At 46.3% G+C, this 20143-nt stretch overlaps 1 protein-coding gene across 39 annotated transcripts in view; it reads left to right on the top strand.

Annotated features, from left to right (window-relative positions):
* Positions 1–20143, top strand: part of RIMS2 (regulating synaptic membrane exocytosis 2) — a 995106-nt gene that overhangs the window by 125052 nt on the left and 849911 nt on the right. For 27 of the 39 annotated variants that reach the window (XM_063924252.1, XM_063924259.1, XM_063924274.1 and 24 more), the window contains exon 2: positions 10984–11016. The exons of the other annotated variants lie outside the window; for them this stretch is intronic. In XM_063924252.1, coding sequence (XP_063780322.1) covers positions 10984–11016 — 33 coding nt within the window. The remainder of the gene's footprint in view (positions 1–10983; positions 11017–20143) is intronic. 39 annotated transcript variants of the gene reach the window in all.

A 20143-nucleotide genomic window follows, 5' to 3' on the forward strand; every position in this document is an offset into this window, starting at 1 on the left:
ACGCCCCCTGTAGTAGTGATGCTTACACACAATGCCACCTAGTAGTAGTGACGCTTAAACACACAACGCCCCCTGTAGTAATGATGCTTACACACAACGCCCCCTGTAGTAGTGATGCTTACACACAACGCCCCCTGTAGTAGTGATGCTTACACACAACGCCACCTAGTAGTAGTGACGCTTAAACACTGCCCAGTCACACATACACAGATGCACACACCACATACACACACACATATATATATATATAAATATATATATATATATATATATATATATATATACACACACATACATAAATACATACATACATACATACACATTCTCTTGCTCACTCTCTTTTCATTCACTCACCTAAAGAGGTCTGGCTGCTGGAGCCGCTCATGATCTCATCATCCTGTGTAACAGGCTGCAGCCTGGTCCAGTGTAGCCCCCCCCCCCCCAGTTCCATCTAACTCCGCCCCCTTTTCAGCCAGGAACAGGATACGGACACTGCAGGGGATGGCTTCTAGCTGTCGGCGCCGCTGCCTGTACAGTGTGACAGGCACAGCAGCCGGCAGCAGCAGGGGGAGACAGGGCGGCGCAGCAGCAGGGATGCAGAGCAGGCAGAGCGCCGGTCCGGCGCCTACCTGCACTGCATCCCTTTGCTGAGCGGGTAGCGCCGTGCCTGACCGCCAGTCACACATACCCAACACATACCAATATTCGAATGTAAAAGAACGTTATTAGATATATAAAATCTGCATTCTTTAAGTATCTAATAGAATTTTCTTATCAGTCTGCACATGTGTTTTGTGCTCGATCGCATTTTACATGTTTCTCACATTTGTGAAAGATGTGTTGTGCTGTGCTTCGCATAGGGATTTTCTCTTCCACGCATATTGCCACCTCTGTCCTATATTTTGGTATATATAGCGATATCTCCAGTATGAATCTATGCAGTATAACCCAAGAAATATGTTTTGTTCATCTTGCTAAATAAACCCCTAAGGAACTAATAATGATTGCTATTTAAAAATAAATAAATGTGTAATTGCCCTTTAAGTGTGAGGCACTGCATAGATCAGTAGGTCGTAATGCCAGGGCATGCTGGCAATCATTTTTATTTTGGGCTATTGGTTGCCATAGGGAATTCATCCCCTTGCTCTCCAGGCTGAGGACGGAGCACTGTATACAGGCCAGGGAGTGCACGCACTCTTTGGTGTTTATTTATGAAGCGTCGGCTTGTAAAACTCAACATGTCTGATCGTTTCATTTAGTTCCATAGCATTGCTCCTTTAAAAAAAACCTTTGGTCTCTCCTCGTTAGCATTGGTAAAAATTTTTGCTAATTTTAGTTTTATATCATTTCACTTTTTTTCACTAATAAAGTTAGGGGGACATGTACTAAGCAGTGATAAAAGTGGAGGAGTGAGCCAGTGGAGAAGTTGCGCATGACAACCAATCAGCTGCTCTGTATACTTTGATAGTATGCAAGTTATAAAGGTCAATGCTGATAAGTTGCCATGGGCAACTTCTCCACTGGCTCACTTCTCCACTTTTATCACTGCTTAGTACATCTCTCCCTAAGTATCCTTACACCCGTGCTCAACGAGCCATAAACTTTACCTGGATATGTAGCGTATTTTAACTAGGCTGCAACTCTTGTGGACGTTCCGCACAGACATTTATATCAGAGGCAGGTAGCCAGTGGCTCATCAGCTGCCCTGGACCTTGTACTTTTACCAGGGTCGGACTGGCCCACAGGGGTACCAGGGAAACCACTGGTAGGCCCCACTGCCTGAGGGCCCACTCCTTCATCTAGGGATCCGGTTCCAGACTGTGCACTTGTATTATACATGATAGATATGGGGGGTAATTCCAAGTTGATCGTAGCAGGATTTTTGTTAGCAATTGGGCAAAACCATGTGCACTGCAGGGGAGGCAGATTTAACATGTGCAGAGAGAGTTAGATTTGGGTGGGGTGTGTTCAATCTGCAATCTAATTTGCAGTGTAAAAATAAAGCAGCCAGTATTTACCCTGCACAGAAATAAAATAACCCACCCAAATCTAACTCTTTCTGCACATGTTATATCTGCCTCCCCTGCAGTGCACATGGTTTTGCCAAATTGCTATAAAAAATCCTGCTGCGATCAACTTGGAATTACCCCCCATGTTTCATTACACTGCACAAGGCTATTGTGCATTTCAAGCCTCTGTGGAGGCTGGCCACACCCCCTTTGTAGGCTGGTCACACCCCAAAATATGGTCCCCTATCACTGCATTCCCCCGGTGGGCCCTTCATACCTCAGTCCGACACTGACTTGTACAACAGATGGAGAGGAATGGGTTGTCTCACTGCACTAGATTGCTGTGTGTTTGCCACTTACAGCTGGAATAACAGTGTTTTCACACTATATAAATATACTTCCAAATTTAAACTTGAGCTCTGCCAAATTTGGCTAGACCAGATAACGGCAATCAATCCCTACTTTCACTTCGCTGCTTTTAAATTTAGAATCAGAACATGAAGCTAATTTTGGAAGCTGAGAAATCAAAGGCTGTAATGTGAGTCGATTTTGTGGATTATTCCGGAGCCTTTGTCATCTAAAGTGGACTATATGTCCATCTCGTAATGACATTGTCAGCTTCAAATAGACGGTTGGTAGCTTCTATGGTTTAGCAAATAAACTCTACAAAAACCTGTTTGTTTGGCTGAGAGACACAATGATGTAGGTAAGGAATCCGATATTTGTTCATGAACCTCAATGTATTATGAAGCATTCGTTATCCTATTTACTCAGCTATCATTATAATACCACAGGGACAAATTGATGTTTCTTTTAACTATTTTCTCTGTATTACATATCTACCATTTAATTTGGCAATGAATTTGGTACTCCATGCACCAACTTAATAAAAAGTAAAATAAAATACACAATACAGAAGTCACCATAGACAAGATACATTGATGCGTTAAAGCAATGACGGCCACCCAGATACCCTTCAAGTGCTTCTAGAGTGACCCTCTAATCTTCACAGTAATAAGTCGAAACAATACACTTAACCAAATAAAAACACCCACCTATAATACATAAGTGTTACAAGTCTGCTCTCCCAGAATGACAAACAATGTTGGTGGGGTGAGATGTGCTGCACTGTGCACCATTTTGCTGTGGGCTGCAGACCACACCTGCCGCACTAGGCTGCGTGGGGAGGTTTAATAATAATAATAATAATAATAATATTTATATAGCACTGTTCTCCTAAAAGGACTCAAACTGCTTTACATTTGTCTTTACAGCACAAAATACAAAACAAGCTTAACAGTGGATATTAGTGAAATGCTGAGTAAACAGGAAAGTCTATAGTCTATTTTTTAAGGATTCTAGAGTGGCGGCTTCTTGCACTGTGCGGGGAAGAGAGTTCCATAAAGTCAGAGCCACAAAGTTGAAAGCTCGACCCCCAGTTGAATTACGGGAGATTCTAGGTACTGCTAAAAGTTCTTAATCTACAGATCGCAGTAATCGAGTGGGACAGTGAGGAATCAGAAGCACCTTGGGCCCTGGTCATATAGGGCTTCGAAAGTAATACCCCTTTCACACCGCACAAATAACCCGGTATCGACCCGGCATATTGCCGGGTCGACACGGGTCGGTGTGCAGTTTGAAATGGGGATTGCCGAAATCGCGGGTCGTCTGACTCGGCAATTCAACTTGGGTATAAAGCAGTGTTATACCCGGGTTGAATACCGGGTCAGTGGCTGCGTAAACAGGCTCCTGGGTCAATGCGAACCGGGACCCGTGTACTAGATAGGGAAAGGCGGAGCGGAGATGAGCTCATCTCCCAGCGCCGCCTCCGCCCCTGCCGCGGGCTCCGCTCCCCCGCTGCTATGGCAACCCGTCCAGCATATTGCCGGGTCAGGAAAGCCTGCAGTAGCTGCCAATGCCGAATCCCACCCAGGAAGGACCCGTTTCCAGTTCCCGGGTGGGATCCGGCATTGGCAGTGTGAAAGGGATATAAGCAATCCAATCTTAAAAACGATTCGCCATTTTACAGGTAGCCAGTGAAGGGGGGGGGGGAGAGAGTGAGTGGGGTTTCGGTTTAGGCTGCTGTGAAGGGGGGTTAGAGCTATACCCATCTCACACCGCACAAATAACCCGGTATTGACCCGTTATATTGCCAGGTCGACACAGGTCACTGTGCGGTGTGAAAGGAGTCGTGATCGAATTCCCGGGTTGCCTGACCCGGTAATTCAACCCGGGAATAAAGCAGGGTTATTCCCGGGTTGAATACCGGGTCAGGTGCAGTGTGAACGGGTTGCCAGGACTCAGGACCTGTTCACGACATAGGGAGAGGTGGCGCGGAGATGAGCTCATCTCCCAGCGCCGATTCCGGCTCCACCCCTGCCGCTATGGCAACCCAACCCGGCATATTGCCGAGTCGGGGAGCCAGTGTGAAAGGTCCAATGCCGGATCCCACCCGGGAAGGACCCGTTTCCAATTGCCGGGTGGCACCCGGGGGAGGGTTACAGTTAGGCTGCGGGAAGGAAGGTTAGGTTTAGGCACCACTTAGGGTTACGCTGGGGAAGGGAGGGTAGGGGGGTTAGGGTTAGGCTGTGGGAAGAGAGGGTTAGGGATTAGAAAAGGAGGGTTACCATACAAGAGGGGTACAAGAGAAAATATTACCACATAGTATTAGAAACAATGGGCTGCATAATTAAAAGCTTTATTTATTAAATACATTTGAAAGCTGGATCCATAAGTTCTGGGGCCTATGGGGCATCCAGCGGGAATGAATGGTTGCATGTGGTCTTTGGGCCGCCTCTTACCCATCACTGTGTTAAAGGCTTGATAAGTGGTTTTGTAAACTTGATGGATGTAAGGAAAGGTACTATTGGATACTGTCATTATGGCAAACTTCCCAACATTTAGACATGTTAAAATTGGAATGACCCCCTCCAAGGGAACACATGTTCTGATAATTTAACATTTGGGGCAGGACCATAATAACACATCGGCACACTGGGCTGATGCCCAGAGCCCTATGATTCTAGGGGCCCTTGAGCAGGGGTCGACTTGGCTAGAGGGCATCTGCCTAGGGCTTCCTCAGCTTCTCTTGGAAGGCAAGTAGAGAATGCTGCATGCCCACTATAATTGTGAATTACACGCAATCAGAGAGGCCAGGCAGCATTCTCTACTTGCCCCTCAGGCTGTAGCAGGACACCAAATGGATGTCAGCTTGTTGATTGGTGGAAGCCTGGAGCTATCCACCAATCACAATGTAGCGTTCTGTCCCTGCCTCCAGCCTGCAGCCAGACAGCAAATGTCTGTCAGATTGTTGATTGGTGGAAGGTTGGGGCTATCCAGAACTCAGAGAGCTGACAGCCAGTCACTGTACGGAAGCATGTGGAGAGACGACCGGTAACTTCTGATTTGTTTTTTTCATTTATTCCCGTGAATAGGTGAGTAGAAGTCCCAGCGCACTGCTTTGCCCAGGGCCTTCAATGCTGTTAAGATGGCCTTGATTTGGGGCACCTGACATTCCTGATCATTTATATAGCCAGTGAGAGCTTTATGCAATTGGATGATTTTATACTATAGAGGAGAATTACCACATTCATTGAAAGGTCTATGCCAGGGGTGGCCAGACTTTTGGAGTCGGTGATCTACTTTGAAAGCTGAAAAGCTTTTGTGATCTACTCACGCGAGTTAATTGCCCCCACAATGCCATGTGCCCACAGTGCCAGATATACTTACTTTAGCTGTCTGAATCCCCGCTGGCTGGCTCGCTGTCTCCCCGCTGGCTGGATTCTGCTCCCGTGCTTGCTTCCGCTTCCCGCAGCAGCTGCTGTTCTGCTGCCGCCGGCGCTATCTGGATCGGACCACATCCAGCAGGCGTACAGGCTCCTCACATCGCGTTCCCAATCGTGCATTGCGCGGGTGCGCGGCTGATGTCATGACATCACCCGCACAGTGCATCATTGGCAACGCTCCGGGCAGAGGCGGCAAGTCATACCTGGATCGCTATCTACCGGCGAGAGCTCCGCGATCTACCGGTAGATCGCGTTCGACATTTTGGCCATCCCTGGTCTGTGCTATCTCCTATATAATAGCCCAGATCTGTGACTTTGTGATTCATTTGCTAACGCTGGGCGGAGTCACAACACTGGGCGGAGTTAGTCAAATGAGTCACAGATCTGGCCAAATCTACAGGTGACTAGGAGCAGAAGCAGATGGTATGGGCATGGCACAGGCAGGGGTGCATACCTCCCAGCTTTCTTCAGGCAGATAGGGGTGCATACCTCCCAGCTTTCTTTAGGAGCTTTCTTCAGGCAGAAGGAGGGACACACACTTGGCGAAAAGGGGGCGTGGCTTCATGGGAGGGTCCCCGTTTTTGTCAGTGAGGGGGCATGCCCAGCGCTCTGTGAGCTGCTGGCATGACCCCAGGGGCTCATTATGAGTCCGGGGGGCCCAGGGCACTTGAGACAGGGGAGCCCTATTTCATTGCTGTGCCTGCTGTGGGGTTGGGGGCGTGGCATAATCGCGGGCGCGCTGCCACGCCCCCTTATGCAAATTCCGATTTTTTTACTTTTTTTTTTTTAATGGAATTATGGCCCCTCAGCTAAGGCTAAATCCAGAGGGGGTGGTCGCACCCCCCTACACACCCGCACAGGCAGAAGAAAGCAGGGAGACTGCTGCTCCCTGTAACACCACAGACTTGACAACACGCAGCAGCGTGTGCTGACTGTAGCACAATGCTGCCGTTGTTGCTGGCAGGACGGGGGGGGGGGGAGCTTCTGAGCTGGGACAGAGCTACTCCAGCCGGGGGGCCCCGTAAAACTGTGGGGCCAACGGTACGTACTCCCTGCCTCCCCCCCCTCTTAATCCGGCTCTGCTGCTGGAACCCCCCCTTAATCCGTACCCCCTGATGCCCCCTCTCCCTCTGTCTCCACTATTCACCGCTGCTCTGCTAAGCAGAACAGCGAGTACAGGAGCTTTCCAACTGCCCCCCTCCCCCCCACCACGGGACACTGCGACCCGCGGGTGGGACAGCGGGACAGACCCCAAAAAATGGGACTGTCCCGCGAAAATCGGGACATTTGGGAGGTATGGGGGTGTGTGAGGGGTATGTCATACAGACAGACGGGCACCGGCTCACTGTGTGCTTGACCCCCCACATCGGCATACTCAGCAGGGTCTCTCTGGCGCGGAGGAGCGTCACTTTCTGACACACTCCACGCTTCTTAGCTGCAGTTTTGTGGGGCACCTGCCGCTGTGCAGGTTCCGTACTGCCTCTGTTATCTCCAGCCCCGGCAACCCCACCGCTAGCTGCAGCGCTGCCACCCGCAGTGAGGTGCGCCCAGCTCATTCACACACTTTAGCTGGCGGGTAGCGCTGCAGAAATCCGAGCTGCTTGCAGGCTCCGACCCACTCCTCCCTCCAGCCACAGCTTCTCCTGGGAGCTAACCAGTCACTCCCAGTCTCCCCTTACCACAATGCCCGGCAGCCGCGAGGTCCGCGCTGTGTGACTGAGGAGTGGGGGGGAGGGATGCGGACGGGCAGAGGAAGCAGGACTCCAGCGTGAGAGAGTCAGCCATGCCAAGTCTCCAGCAGCAGCAGATCCCAACAGGTTGGAGTGGAACAGCAGCAGCCAGCAGCAGTGACTCCGGTAAGACACATCTGTCTGTCACCACTGTTTTGTCCCTAATACCAATCTCTCCCGTGCCCTGTGTTCTGTCATGTCCCTGTCACCCCTGGCCTTGCCCTGTCACCCTTATCCTGGCCCTTTCACCCTTATCCTGGCCCTGTCACCCTTATGCTGGCCCTGTTACCCCTATCCTGGCCCTGTCACACCTGTGCTTGCCCTGTTAACCCTATACTGGCCCCGTCACCCCTGTTCTGGTCCTGCCGCCCCTACCCTGGCCCTGTCACCCCTATCCTGTCCCTGTCATTTCTGTCCTGGCCCCATCGCCCCTGTCCTGGCCCCGTCATCCCTGTCCTGGCACCCTCACCCCTGTTCTGACCCTGTCACCTCTGTCCTGGCCCCGTCAACCCTGTTCTGACTCTGTCACCCCTGTCCTGGCCCTGTTACTGCATACCCTCCAACTACGTTTTATGGCATGTACAGTACCCGCAGCGCCTCCAGATCTCTCCCCAATGCACCACACCTCCGCACCTTCCCCTCCACCACATGCGGCACTCCACCCCTCCCCCACATGCTGTGCCTCCAGACCCCCTACACCACCCGCGGCTCCCACTCCTCCGCCCCTTCACCACCCACAGCACCTCCAGGCCCCCTCCACCATTCACCCCCTTATATGTTTCCCCCCACACCTGCCCCCCTCCACCTGCAGCATCTGCAGACACCCTCCTCCATCCGCGGTCCCCCCCTCACCCACCCCTCCCCCACCAATGGCACCCCAGCACCTGCCCCTCCACCACCTGCAGCACCTCCGGACCTCCTTTCCCATCCGCCGCACCACCCGTACCTGCCCCTACCCTACCCATGGTGCCTGCGGTCCCCTACCCCACCCCCGGCACTCCCGTCCCTTCCCATCCCACAGCACCTCCGGAACCCTTCACCCATCCACAACATCCCCACACCTGCCCCTCTCCCACCCGTGGCACCCCTGCTCCTCCCCCACCTGCAGTGCCTCCGGACCCCTCCCCCATCTGCATCCCCCACTCCTCTGCCCCTCCCCCACCCGCAGCACCTCCCGAACCTTCCCCATCCGGGCCCCACCCCCACTTATGCCCCCCCCCTCCACCCGCAGCATCTACAGACACCATCCGCAGTCCCCCCCCCCGCACCCGCTACATTCTGTACATCGTGCCCTGCAGGTGCTGTTCACGCCGTCGCAAGGGGCTGCGCCTCCTTCACCATCGCACACCCTTTCATTGTGCAATATTTAGCCACTAACAAAGGAATGCAGGTAATATTCCATATAATACAAATATTAAACCCCAGAAAGGCATGCAAGGGTTAAGGGGGCGTAGCCCCTTGTGACAGTGTGAAGAGCGCCCGTAGGGCGCGATGAAGCACCTAGTAGCAATATATCTGTGGCCTGATTACCACTCAAAGGCTACAGGGATGCAGCAGTCACCTTCTGTATATTGCTGTTGTACTAACTCTTATAGCTACTATGTTTGTTTAATATTTTCCCCATTGCGACAAATGGTTATTTCTGTTATTTTATTATACTGTTCTAGTAACTGTTTTACACTAGGGTGTCAGCGTCTGTTTGTTTTCCTTAAAGCAAATGTAAAATTCAGAGTGCCTTCTCAGCGCTACTCCCCCACAATCCTCTCTGCCTATCTAAAATGTAATTAATGTGTATACTGTATCTGAAATAAAAAATACTTATCTGTTTGTTTGTACGTATTAATGTATGTCATTTTTAATGGCATCGAATGATTTTTGCAATAGTATGTAATAGATTTTTCCTGTTATGTGTGTCAGAATTGTGGCTGCAAGATGCAATAGTTTCAGTGGTCTACATGTAATGACTGGGCTGTAAATTAACTTCATTGCAAATCTTGCTGAAATTCCACCGGTTCCATAAAATAATATAATATAGTATAATACAATATAGTCTATAATATGATGGTAAATATAGGCATATAGTACTGCTATTTATTCTTGATCTATAACCTGTAACCGCCTTTAGATCAGTTTAACAGGACATTTATTGGATAATGGAATATTAGCTGCCAGTGCGGAAGTTATCAGCTGTGGTTCCCAATTCAGGATATCTGGAACAGTTTTTTTCTAAAAAAAAGGCAAATATCGGTGCTCATACGGCGTTGCACAGAGTTTGCGTCAAACCCACAACTGCAAAATATGTTCCGAACAAAGGGCCTGATTCATGTTTGTAAATAAAGTAAATTATCTAACAACTGGGCAAAACCGTGCTGCACTGCAGGTGGGGCAGATGTAACATGTGCAGAGAGATTTGGGTGGGGTGTGTTCAAACTGAAATCTAAATTGCAATGTAGAAATAAAGTAGCCAGTATTTACCATGCACATAAACAATATAACCCACCCAAATCTAACTCTCTCTGCACATGTTACATCTGCCCCTCCTGCAGTGCAACATGGTTTTGCCTAATTGCGTGATCATTTTTTTTTTCTTTATTATCATTTTGTATTTTTCACCCACTAGGGATCCACTTTCCATCAGGTGTAGATGCGTCTTTTTATTGGTCAACATGGGGCGCATTTTGCATGACCACGCCCTTTTTGCTCTTTGGCCATATCTACAGTACATGTACCCTCCTACTTCCTTCTTGAAAGAAGTCTCCAACGTAAAATACATATCGGCTTGGCTAACAATAAGTATAAAACTTCACACTATTAGACTATTAGAAAAACTGTAGGTTATGGGTAAAAAGGGCGTAAGATGTGTTTGCATTCAACTCTGCATAAACCCCATAGAGTTTAGATATGAAACCACTGTCTGGTTGCTTATTCTTATAACTAAAGAACATGCTCTTAATAGGGATCACTATTCCCAATGCCCAGTTCACAAAATGATCTCTAGTCTATTCCGTTAGGAGCGAGTTGGGCAAGTTGCCATTACAGCCGGCAACAGCAACCGAACTCACCCCCGTTGAGGCCTGGACTCGCGGGGGGCACATTAATACAACCGACCTTAACGTTTGCTAACATGACGTTACCGTATGTATCATGCTTGCACAAATGACACTTTGCAGCCCTTCAGGCACCCTTTGCTTTAAGTTACATTACAGATAAGGTATGACTATTCCCTGTAGAGAAGACAAACCCAATGCACATCAAAATTAAAATGCTTATATTTATTTTTTTCAATTTAAGTTTATTTTTGCCGTTACTTGTTGTTTGCTACTTTTTTCCTTTTTTTTCTGCATTCTTAAACATTTCCACTCTTGAATACTGATGTTGATAAAATAAAGCACGCCACTGTTTCATCCTGCGGGATGTTTGCTGTATGTTGCACTCAGCTGTGCAAACTTATCTTTTTAGGGTGAAAGAAGAACAAAAACCCCAACTGTCGCAGTAAGTAACCACCTTCATGGTGCAGTAGGCTTGATTTTGTTTGACTTTTCTTTGTTTTGCTGTGTTTTTGCTTTTTTTGCAACTTTTTCTGGTGTTCTGGTATTAGGCGACACAGATACCTAATAGGCTGCATCCAGTGTGTCATGTGCTTTCTGACTGGCTTGTAAGACGGCTCCACGCAGCTTTCTTACCCCATCCACATTAGTTGGATGTAGTTTTTCTCCTGCCTGCTTGTGGACTAGTTTTCTCTGTAAGACCTATATATGTTTCCTTTTACCTCTTTTGCTGGCTGAGTGCTGCAGCTGCCATTCTCTCACTGGCTGCAAGCTTTTTCTGCCTGTCTGTAGTGATGGGGAAAAACAACATGTTGGGTCTGTCGCTTGTTCTTATGGTTGTTAAGTTGCATTATTTGCTTATTCAAACAGGTGGTTTCCCTTTAGTGGGATCACTGAACTGGTTAATAACGTTCTACAGCCACAGCCAAAGCAGCACAATGAGAAGGAGACCGATAAGTAAGTAAGCTGCTTTGAATAGATTACATCCTATGTAGCATTTGTGCCTACTATAGGTTAGTACCCTGTGTGTAAAGTGCCTGTAGATTATTTTACCTGCTTACAAGTCTATTACCCTTTACTCCTTTTATTTTGAATTCACAAATGCATTTAGAAAAGAAAGCCACGTAAAGCCACACCTAGAGCATCACACTAATTAATAATAATGAATACAGTGGGACAGAACCGTAACTGGACATTTGGTGCCCTGTGCCAGAAAGAATTAGTCACATTACACCTCACAGTAGTGCCAGTTAATTATATTATACCGCACAGTAGTCCCCTTATACACATTACACCACAAAAGAGCCCCTTATACACGTTACACCACAGAAAAACCCCTTATACACATTACACCAGGTATAGCCCCTATACCTCATTCCTCGTCATCATTTCTCTCTCCCACAGGGGGGAGGATGAGGAGCGTGTGTGTGTGTGTACCTTCTTCCTGACCCCTCCCCTAACCACCGATTTATGACTCGCAGACCACTCCAGGAACACATGCTGACCTCTTAACGCTGCAACCATCGGCTCTTCCACACAGAGCCATTCGGGGTGAGAGCAAACGGTGCACCCGCACGGAAGATTCGCTGTGTGCAAGGCACCGTCTGCACTACAATAGTTACGGCTCTGCAGTGGAGGCAGCTGTTTTACATAGTGTAGCCATTTACTACATACAGAAGAGGCAACCATGTTACATAGTGTACCCGTCTACCAGATACAGTGAGGGCAGCCATGTTACATAGTCTACCCACCTACTACATACAATGAGGGCAGCCATATTACATAGTGTACCTGTCTACTACATACAGTGAGGGCAGACACGTTACTTAGTGTACCATCTACCAGAGCTGTAACTAGACTTCTTGGTGCACTGTGCCAGAGAGAGAATTGGTGCCCCGCCTACATTTTTCCAATGGGACATAAGGCGCATGACTCATTGGAAAGGTGCATGACAATGCTATGATATCCTTTGTTATTCAGTTACAATACCCGTTTATTAATTAACACGTTTCAATATACTGCCATACCCAGGATTCAAACCTATAACCTGTTGAATTCGAATCAAACACCCTACTCATTCAGCTATTTGATCCTGCATAAAAACTATGTACACTATATGAAGCTACTGGTAGTTCATAAAAACATAATCAGCGTTGCAATTGAGCAGATCTATATAGTGAGCAGCTACACATCCAATCCTTTGCAGCCACACACTACATAGATCTGCTCAGATGCAATGCTGATAATTTTTTCACAAAGTACAAGGTAAGCTTCAAATAGTTAGAATTCTCTGGCTTAGAATTATCTACCTTTCTATGCAAGAGCAGATAGCTCAATGAATAGACTGTCTGATTGCAGTGCCACAGGCAATGGGTTTGAATCCCAGGTATGTCAGCATTTTGAAATGTAATAAAGGACAGCGTGACTGAATAACAGAGAAATCTCAAGCTGAGTTCATGAATGTTGTTTGGGTATTAGCGACAGAAGGCGACAAGGTAGGAGACAGGGGCAGTCAGGAGATGCTGGGCATCAAAAAGAGGTGAAGCTGCAAGTGAAAGTAATTAAAGCAGAAAATTGACAAGTGCGGCCAACAGCGCCCCCTAGCCTGCAGCGCTATGTGCGGTACCCCCTCCGCACACGCCTAGTTACAGCCCTGCCATCTACAACATACAGTGAGGGCAGACATGTTACTTAGTGTACCCATCTACTACATACAGCGGGTGCGGCCATGTTACATAGTGTACCCATCTACTACATACAGTGAGGGCAGCCATGTTACATAGTGTACCCATCTACTACATACAGTGAGGGCAGCTATGTTACATAGTGTACCCGTCTACTACATACAGTGAGGGCAGCTATGTTACATAGTGTACCCATCTACTACATACAGTGAGGGCAGGTATGTTACATAGTGTACCCATCTACTATGTACAGTGAGGGCAACCATGTTACATAGTGTACCCATCTACTACATACAGTGAGGGCAGCTATGTTACATAGTGTACCCGTCTACTACATACAGTGAGGGCAGCTATGTTACATAGTGTACCCGTCTACTACATACAGTGGAGGCAGCCATGTTACATAGTGTACCCGTCTACTACATACAGTGGAGGCAGCCATGTTACATAGTGTACCCATCTACTACATACAGTGAGGGCAGCCATGTTACATAGTGTACCCGTCTACTACATACAGTGGAGGCCGTCATGTTACTTAGTGTACAAATCTACTACATACAGTGGAGGCAGCCATGTTACATAGTGTACCCGTCTACTACATACAGTGAGGGCAGCCATGTTACATAGTGTACCCATCTACTACATACAGTGAGGGCAGCCATGTTACATAGTGTACCCATCTACTACATACAGTGAGGGCAGCCATGTTACATAGTGTACCCATCTACTACATACAGTGAGGGCAGCCATGTTACATAGTGTACCCATCTACTACATACAGTGAGGGCAGCCATGTTACATAGTGTACCCATCTACTACATACAGTGAGGGCAGCCATGTTACATAGTGTACCCATCTACTACATACAGTGAGGGCAGCCATGTTACATAGTGTACCCATCTACTACATACAGTGAGGGCAGCCATGTTACATAGTGTACCCATCTACTACATACAGTGAGGGCAGCCATGTTACATAGTGTACCCATCTACTACATACAGTGGAGGCAGCCATGGTACATAGTGTACCCGTCTACTACACACAGTGGAGGCAGCCATGTTACATAGTGTACCCATCTACTACATACAGGGGGGTAATTCCAAGTTGATCGCAGCAGGAATTTAGTTAGCAATTGGGCAAAACCATGTGCACTGCAGGGGAGGCAGATATAACATGTGCAGAGAGAGATAGATTTGGGTGTGGTGTGTTCAATCTGCAATCTAATTTGCAGTGTAAAAGTAAAGCAGACAGTATTTACCCTGCACAGAAATAAAATAACCCACCCAAATCTAACTCTCTCTGCACATGTTAAATCTGCCTCCCCTGCAGTGCACATGGTTTTGCCCAACTGCTAACTAAATTCCTGCTCCGATCAATTTGGAATTACCCCCACAGTGAGGGCAGACATGTTACTTAGTGTACTTATCTACTACATACAGCGAGGGCAGCTGTGTTACGTAGTGTACCCGCCTACTACATACAGTGGAGGCAGCCATGTTACTTAGTGTACTTATCTACTACATACAGCGAGGGCAGCTGTGTTACGTAGTGTACCCGCCTACTACATACAGTGGAGGCAGCCATGTTACATAGTGTACCCATCCACTCCATACAGTGAGGGCAGCCATGTTACAAAAGTGTACCCGCCTGCTACATACAGTGAGGGCAGGTATGTTATATAGTATACCCATCTAGTACTTACAGTGGAGGCAGCCATGTTACATAGTGTACCCGTCTACTACATACAGTGAGGGCAGCCATGGTACATAGTGTACCCGAAAAAAGAATGGAGGACTGCGCTTATCTCTGCCTCATTCGATATGTTGAAGCTGCTATGGAGAAAAAGGGGGGAGAGGGAATCCACTACGCTCTCCGTTACTTAAAATGCACAAAGAAAAAGGGGTATATCTCCCAGCGCTAAATTATATCAAATGAGTCCTATATACTTTTGACTATACAATTAAACTATTAAGCATCAGTCATCACAAAAATATTCAATAAATTTATTTTATTGACAGGGTAAAATCGGTCAACTACCATATATTTTCTCTTACACTCAATTTTAAAATACTAAAATAATTACGGTGCTTCCTAATACCGGTATACTGAAATTAAACAAAACGACAAGACAACACAAACACAAAACATATATATTCAGTGATACGCTATCCTTAGCTATTTACTCGCTGTAACCAAATGATACTTAGATGTTTAAATAATTGTAATAAAGTCCTGAAGTTCCAGGAGTGGGGCAAGTTTCCACCAGATGAAGCTATTGTATCAGAATCAGTCTTTTTAAAAAGTCCATTCAGGCCAATCACTGTTGTGTCCAATGTATCTTCTTATCCCAGTTAAACCACATGGAGAGTCATTTACTTTTGTGTCACGAAGAAACAAACGACGGGTGTCTGCCGGCAGACAATGGATCGGCGTCTCTGCAATCTACTAGTTTCGCCTGTCTCAGCAGGCTTCCTCAGGATCTGAGTGTAAGAGAAAATATATGGTAGTTGACCGATTTTACCCTGTCAATAAAATAAATGTATTGAATATTTTTGTGATGACAGATGCTTAATAGTTTAATTGTATAGTCCAAAGTATATAGGACTCATTTGATATAATTTAGCGCTGGGAGATATACCACTTTTTCTTTGTACATAGTGTACCCGTCTACTACATACAGTGGAGGCAGCCATGTTACATAGTGTACCCGTCTACTACATACAGTGGAGGCAGTCATGTTACATAGTGTACCTATCTACTACATACAGTGAGGGCAGCTATGTTATATAGTGTACCCATCTACTACATACAGTGGAGGCAGTCATGTTACATAGTGTACCCGTCTACTACATACAGTGGAGGCAGTCATGTTACATAGTGTACCTATCTACTACATACAGTGAGGGCAGCTATGTTATATAGTGTACCCATCTACTTCGTACAGTGAGGGCAGCCATGTTACATAATGTACCCGTCTACTACATACAGTGAGGGCAGCCATGTTACATAGAGTACCCGTCTACTACATACAGTGAGGGCAGCCATGTTACATAGTGTACCCGTCTACTACATACAGTGAGGGCAGGTATGTTATATAGTGTACCCATCTACTACATACAGTGAGGGCAGCCATGTTACATAGTGTACCCATCTACTACATACAGTGAGGGCAGCCATGTTAAATAGACAGAAACCATGAACTGTAGATAAGGATCAGGTGCTGCTTCTATCATGATTAAAGTTTGTGTTTGCAGTAAATTTAAGTTGAAATATTTATTTTGTATAAAAAGAAAATAGCACATAGTAAGTTAGCTTTATGAAAAGATGATATAGGAATGTCTAACTATGAGAACATTGCATTCCCCAATAATATAAAATAGTGTATTATAATAGTTTGTGTGCAGAAAAAAATGTCTTCTCTAAGTTTTATTTATGAACTCCAAAAGTAGAGAACGGTAGCGCAAATGCTATTTTTGTATGATTCTCTGCCTGGTTTTACGGGGAAATGCCCGGATGGTAGAACCTGATGGAAGCAGTGGGGTATATTGGATGGGTCATTACTTTCCAAGCATGGATTAGGCACATGACAGCACCTTTTGTGCTTCCTTTTAGGTGGTCATTCCGAGTTGATTGCTCGGTAGCTGTTTTTTAGCAGCCGTGCAAACGCTATGCCGCCTCCCACTGGGAGTGTATTTTAGCTTAGCAGAAGTGCGAATGAAAGGTTCGCAGAGCGGCTACAAAGTTTTTTTGTGCAGTTTTAGAGTAGCTCTAAACCTACTCAGCGCTTGCGATGACTTCGTTCGCCCAGCCACGCCTGCGTTTTTCCAGGCACGCCTGCGTTTTTTCGAACACTCCCTGAAAACGGCCAGTTGACACCCAGAAACGCCCACTTCATGTCAATCACTCTGCGGCCAGCAGTGCGTTTGAAAAGCTTCGCTAGACCTTGTGTGAAACTACATCGTTCTTTGTAATAGTACGTCGCGCGTGCGCATTGCGCCGCATGCGCAGAAGTGCAGTTTGTTCGCCTCATCGCTGCACAGAGAACTAATGCAGCTAGCGATCAACTCGGAATGACCCCCTTAGTGAGACACAATTATTGAAATGAGACATAGAGCCCCAGAAGGCACATTTACAGAGGGGTCACTGCTTTGCAAAAATATTTTCTAACCACAATTGGATTATTTCCCAAATACACATTTAAGTGAGACGTTATAAATAAAGTTCAGATGGCTAAAGTTAAGGTAAACTGAGCAGTTTTGTACCGTAAAACTGAACATCTTAAATAGTTCTAAAGTGCTAATACAGCAGGCTTTAATTTGAAGTGACTTATTGACTTTGCACGACATATATTTTCAGATATATCCGTAAACCAGCAAAGTTAGGCGCAGGTTGACCCCGAATTGCGTTTTATGGGAGGATGGCGGCTCCCCACTTTTTCCCAAGTCACAAATGACCATTTACTGTATTTCTGTGTATCTGGTCTTTCATCTGTTGTTAGACTACAGTTCCCTGCAGGCTTGATACATGGAGGCTGATGCTGAGTTGTTGGCAAAACGTTTGTAAAGTACACAAAAAATAATGGACAGAATAGTTGTTTATTTCTGCAAATTTGCAGAGCACTAGATATCTGCAGATATGTACGTATATTCAAGGGTAGCATTTCCCACATGCTTGTATGTCTTCATCAACAGTGCCTATATACACCCTTCCTGTGGCGGGTACAATAGAAACGCCACATAGCAGACGCATAATTGTTGCTCTGACAAAGACGCATTTGCGTCATCAACCTTTCCTGAACTTTTACCTACAAAGTAAGTGAGAGCTCCCCTGCACCACCCTGTTCAGCCTCTCAGGTCGTAATGCTCGATGTGTCCTTATAGCTGTCAAATTTACAGGAGTGCATTTGCGTTTATTAATTTTGTGCGCATGCACAGTGAAAACAAACACAAAATGCGACAAAATAGCTTCCTTAGTGATCACTGACTATACAGCCCTATAATTCCTATACGCTAAAGTATCATATGTTGCCAGCCAATTGGGTGATTCAGAAGCCGCCATTGCTGCTTATGCCACAGTTGCGTCTGCATCTTTATGTTTATGCTGCTAAAGAGTCCTTCTATGGTGGAGATCAGTGCAACCGAATGTGCGAGTACTGCGACACCCACTTTTAGCATCTGTGCACGCAGTAATACCGATTGGTGCATACTTAAACACCACCACCGGTCGCACTATCAAAACTTGCACCATCTCTATGTTCTCAGTCCCTGCAGAGCCTCCTATGTTTCAGCGGTTCTGTGTCTTTGTGCGGAACCGCTTTCCCCGACACACCTGTGACGCACCTCCAACACTCACGTAAGACACAACAGGCAGAATGTAATAAACTGTGAGATACAGGCTGTATAGGAATTCCAGCGAGTCTGTCTGTATTTTTAAAGCGGCAATTATTTACAAGGCAAAACCAGGTCGGTATGCCTGGTACGTGATTGGAGCTTTAAAAAATACAGTCAGACTCGCAGGAATTCCCCAACACCCTGCATCTTGCAGACTTAACACATGGGGGGTCATTCCGAGTTGTTCGCTCGCTAGCAGATTTTAGCAGCATTGCACACGCTAAGCCGCCGCCTACTGGGAGTGTATCTTAGCTTAGCAGAATAGCGAACGAAAGATTAGCAGAATTGCGAATAGAAATTTCTTAGCAGTTTCTGAGTAGCTCCAGATCTACTCACAGATTGCGATCAGCTCAGGCCGTTTCGTTCTTGGTTTGACGTCACACACACGCCCAGCGTTCGGCCAGTCACTCCCCCGTTTCTCCAGACACTCCCGCGTTTTATCCTGGCACGCCTGCGTTTTTCCGCACACTCCCAGAAAACGGCCAGTTTCCGCCCAGAAACACCCACTTCCTGTCAATCACACTCCGATCACTTCAACGATGAAATTTCTTCGTTCGGACGTGAGTAAATCTACTAAGTTTTGTGCTAAAATACTTACGGCATGCGCACTGCGAACCATGCGCATGCGCATTTTTGCCTTAATCGCTCCGTTGCGAAAATCGACAACGAGCGAACAACTCGGAATGACCCCCATCGTACGGTTGCATCCAACATCGCCACTACATTCACAGCTGAATCAAGCCCAAAGTATTTTATTGATGTTCCTGGTTCAGGGGCACTACTGCCGAACAAAAAACATGTAGAAGTACCAACAATACATCACATAATTGGTCATATACAGGGATTAATTCTTGAAACAAGGAAAATTATATTATTACATATTTTGTTTCTACAAGAACATTCAGAATGATCAGCTCATAAGTGGAAAAAAAACGGGCCAGATGTATTAAGCCTAGAGAAGTGATAAATCAGTGATTAGTGCAAGGTGATAACGCACCAACCAATCAGCTCCAATGTGTAAATTGTCAGTTAGGAGCTGATTGGCTGGTACGTTATCACCTTTCACTTATCACTGCTTTATCACTTCTCAAAGCTTGATACATCCACTGAATAGGTACCTCTCAATGGGGCAGATGTATTAAGCCTGGATAAGTGATAAAGCAGTGATAAAGAAATGATAAATGGATGGTGATAACACACCAGCTAATCATCACAGGTTTGCAAAATGACAGTTAGGAGCTGATTGGCTGGTGCATTATCCCCTTCCACTTATCACTACTTTATCACTTCTCTAGGCTTAATACATCTGCCCCTATAGGACCATACTAACACCACCTGGAGTACTTTACCCGAGTATAGAGATTATTTGGCATAGCAGATCTTAAATGACAACATAAAAGTTATGCATAAACAATATTATGAAGTCTAATTAATAAACCTGATCCCTTTCCAGTAACTTCATTTCAACACATCCAGTAGACATTATAATATCCATCTT

The sequence above is a fragment of the Pseudophryne corroboree genome, chromosome 5 (genome assembly GCF_028390025.1).
Source record: "Pseudophryne corroboree isolate aPseCor3 chromosome 5, aPseCor3.hap2, whole genome shotgun sequence".
Lineage (NCBI taxonomy): Eukaryota > Metazoa > Chordata > Amphibia > Anura > Myobatrachidae > Pseudophryne > Pseudophryne corroboree.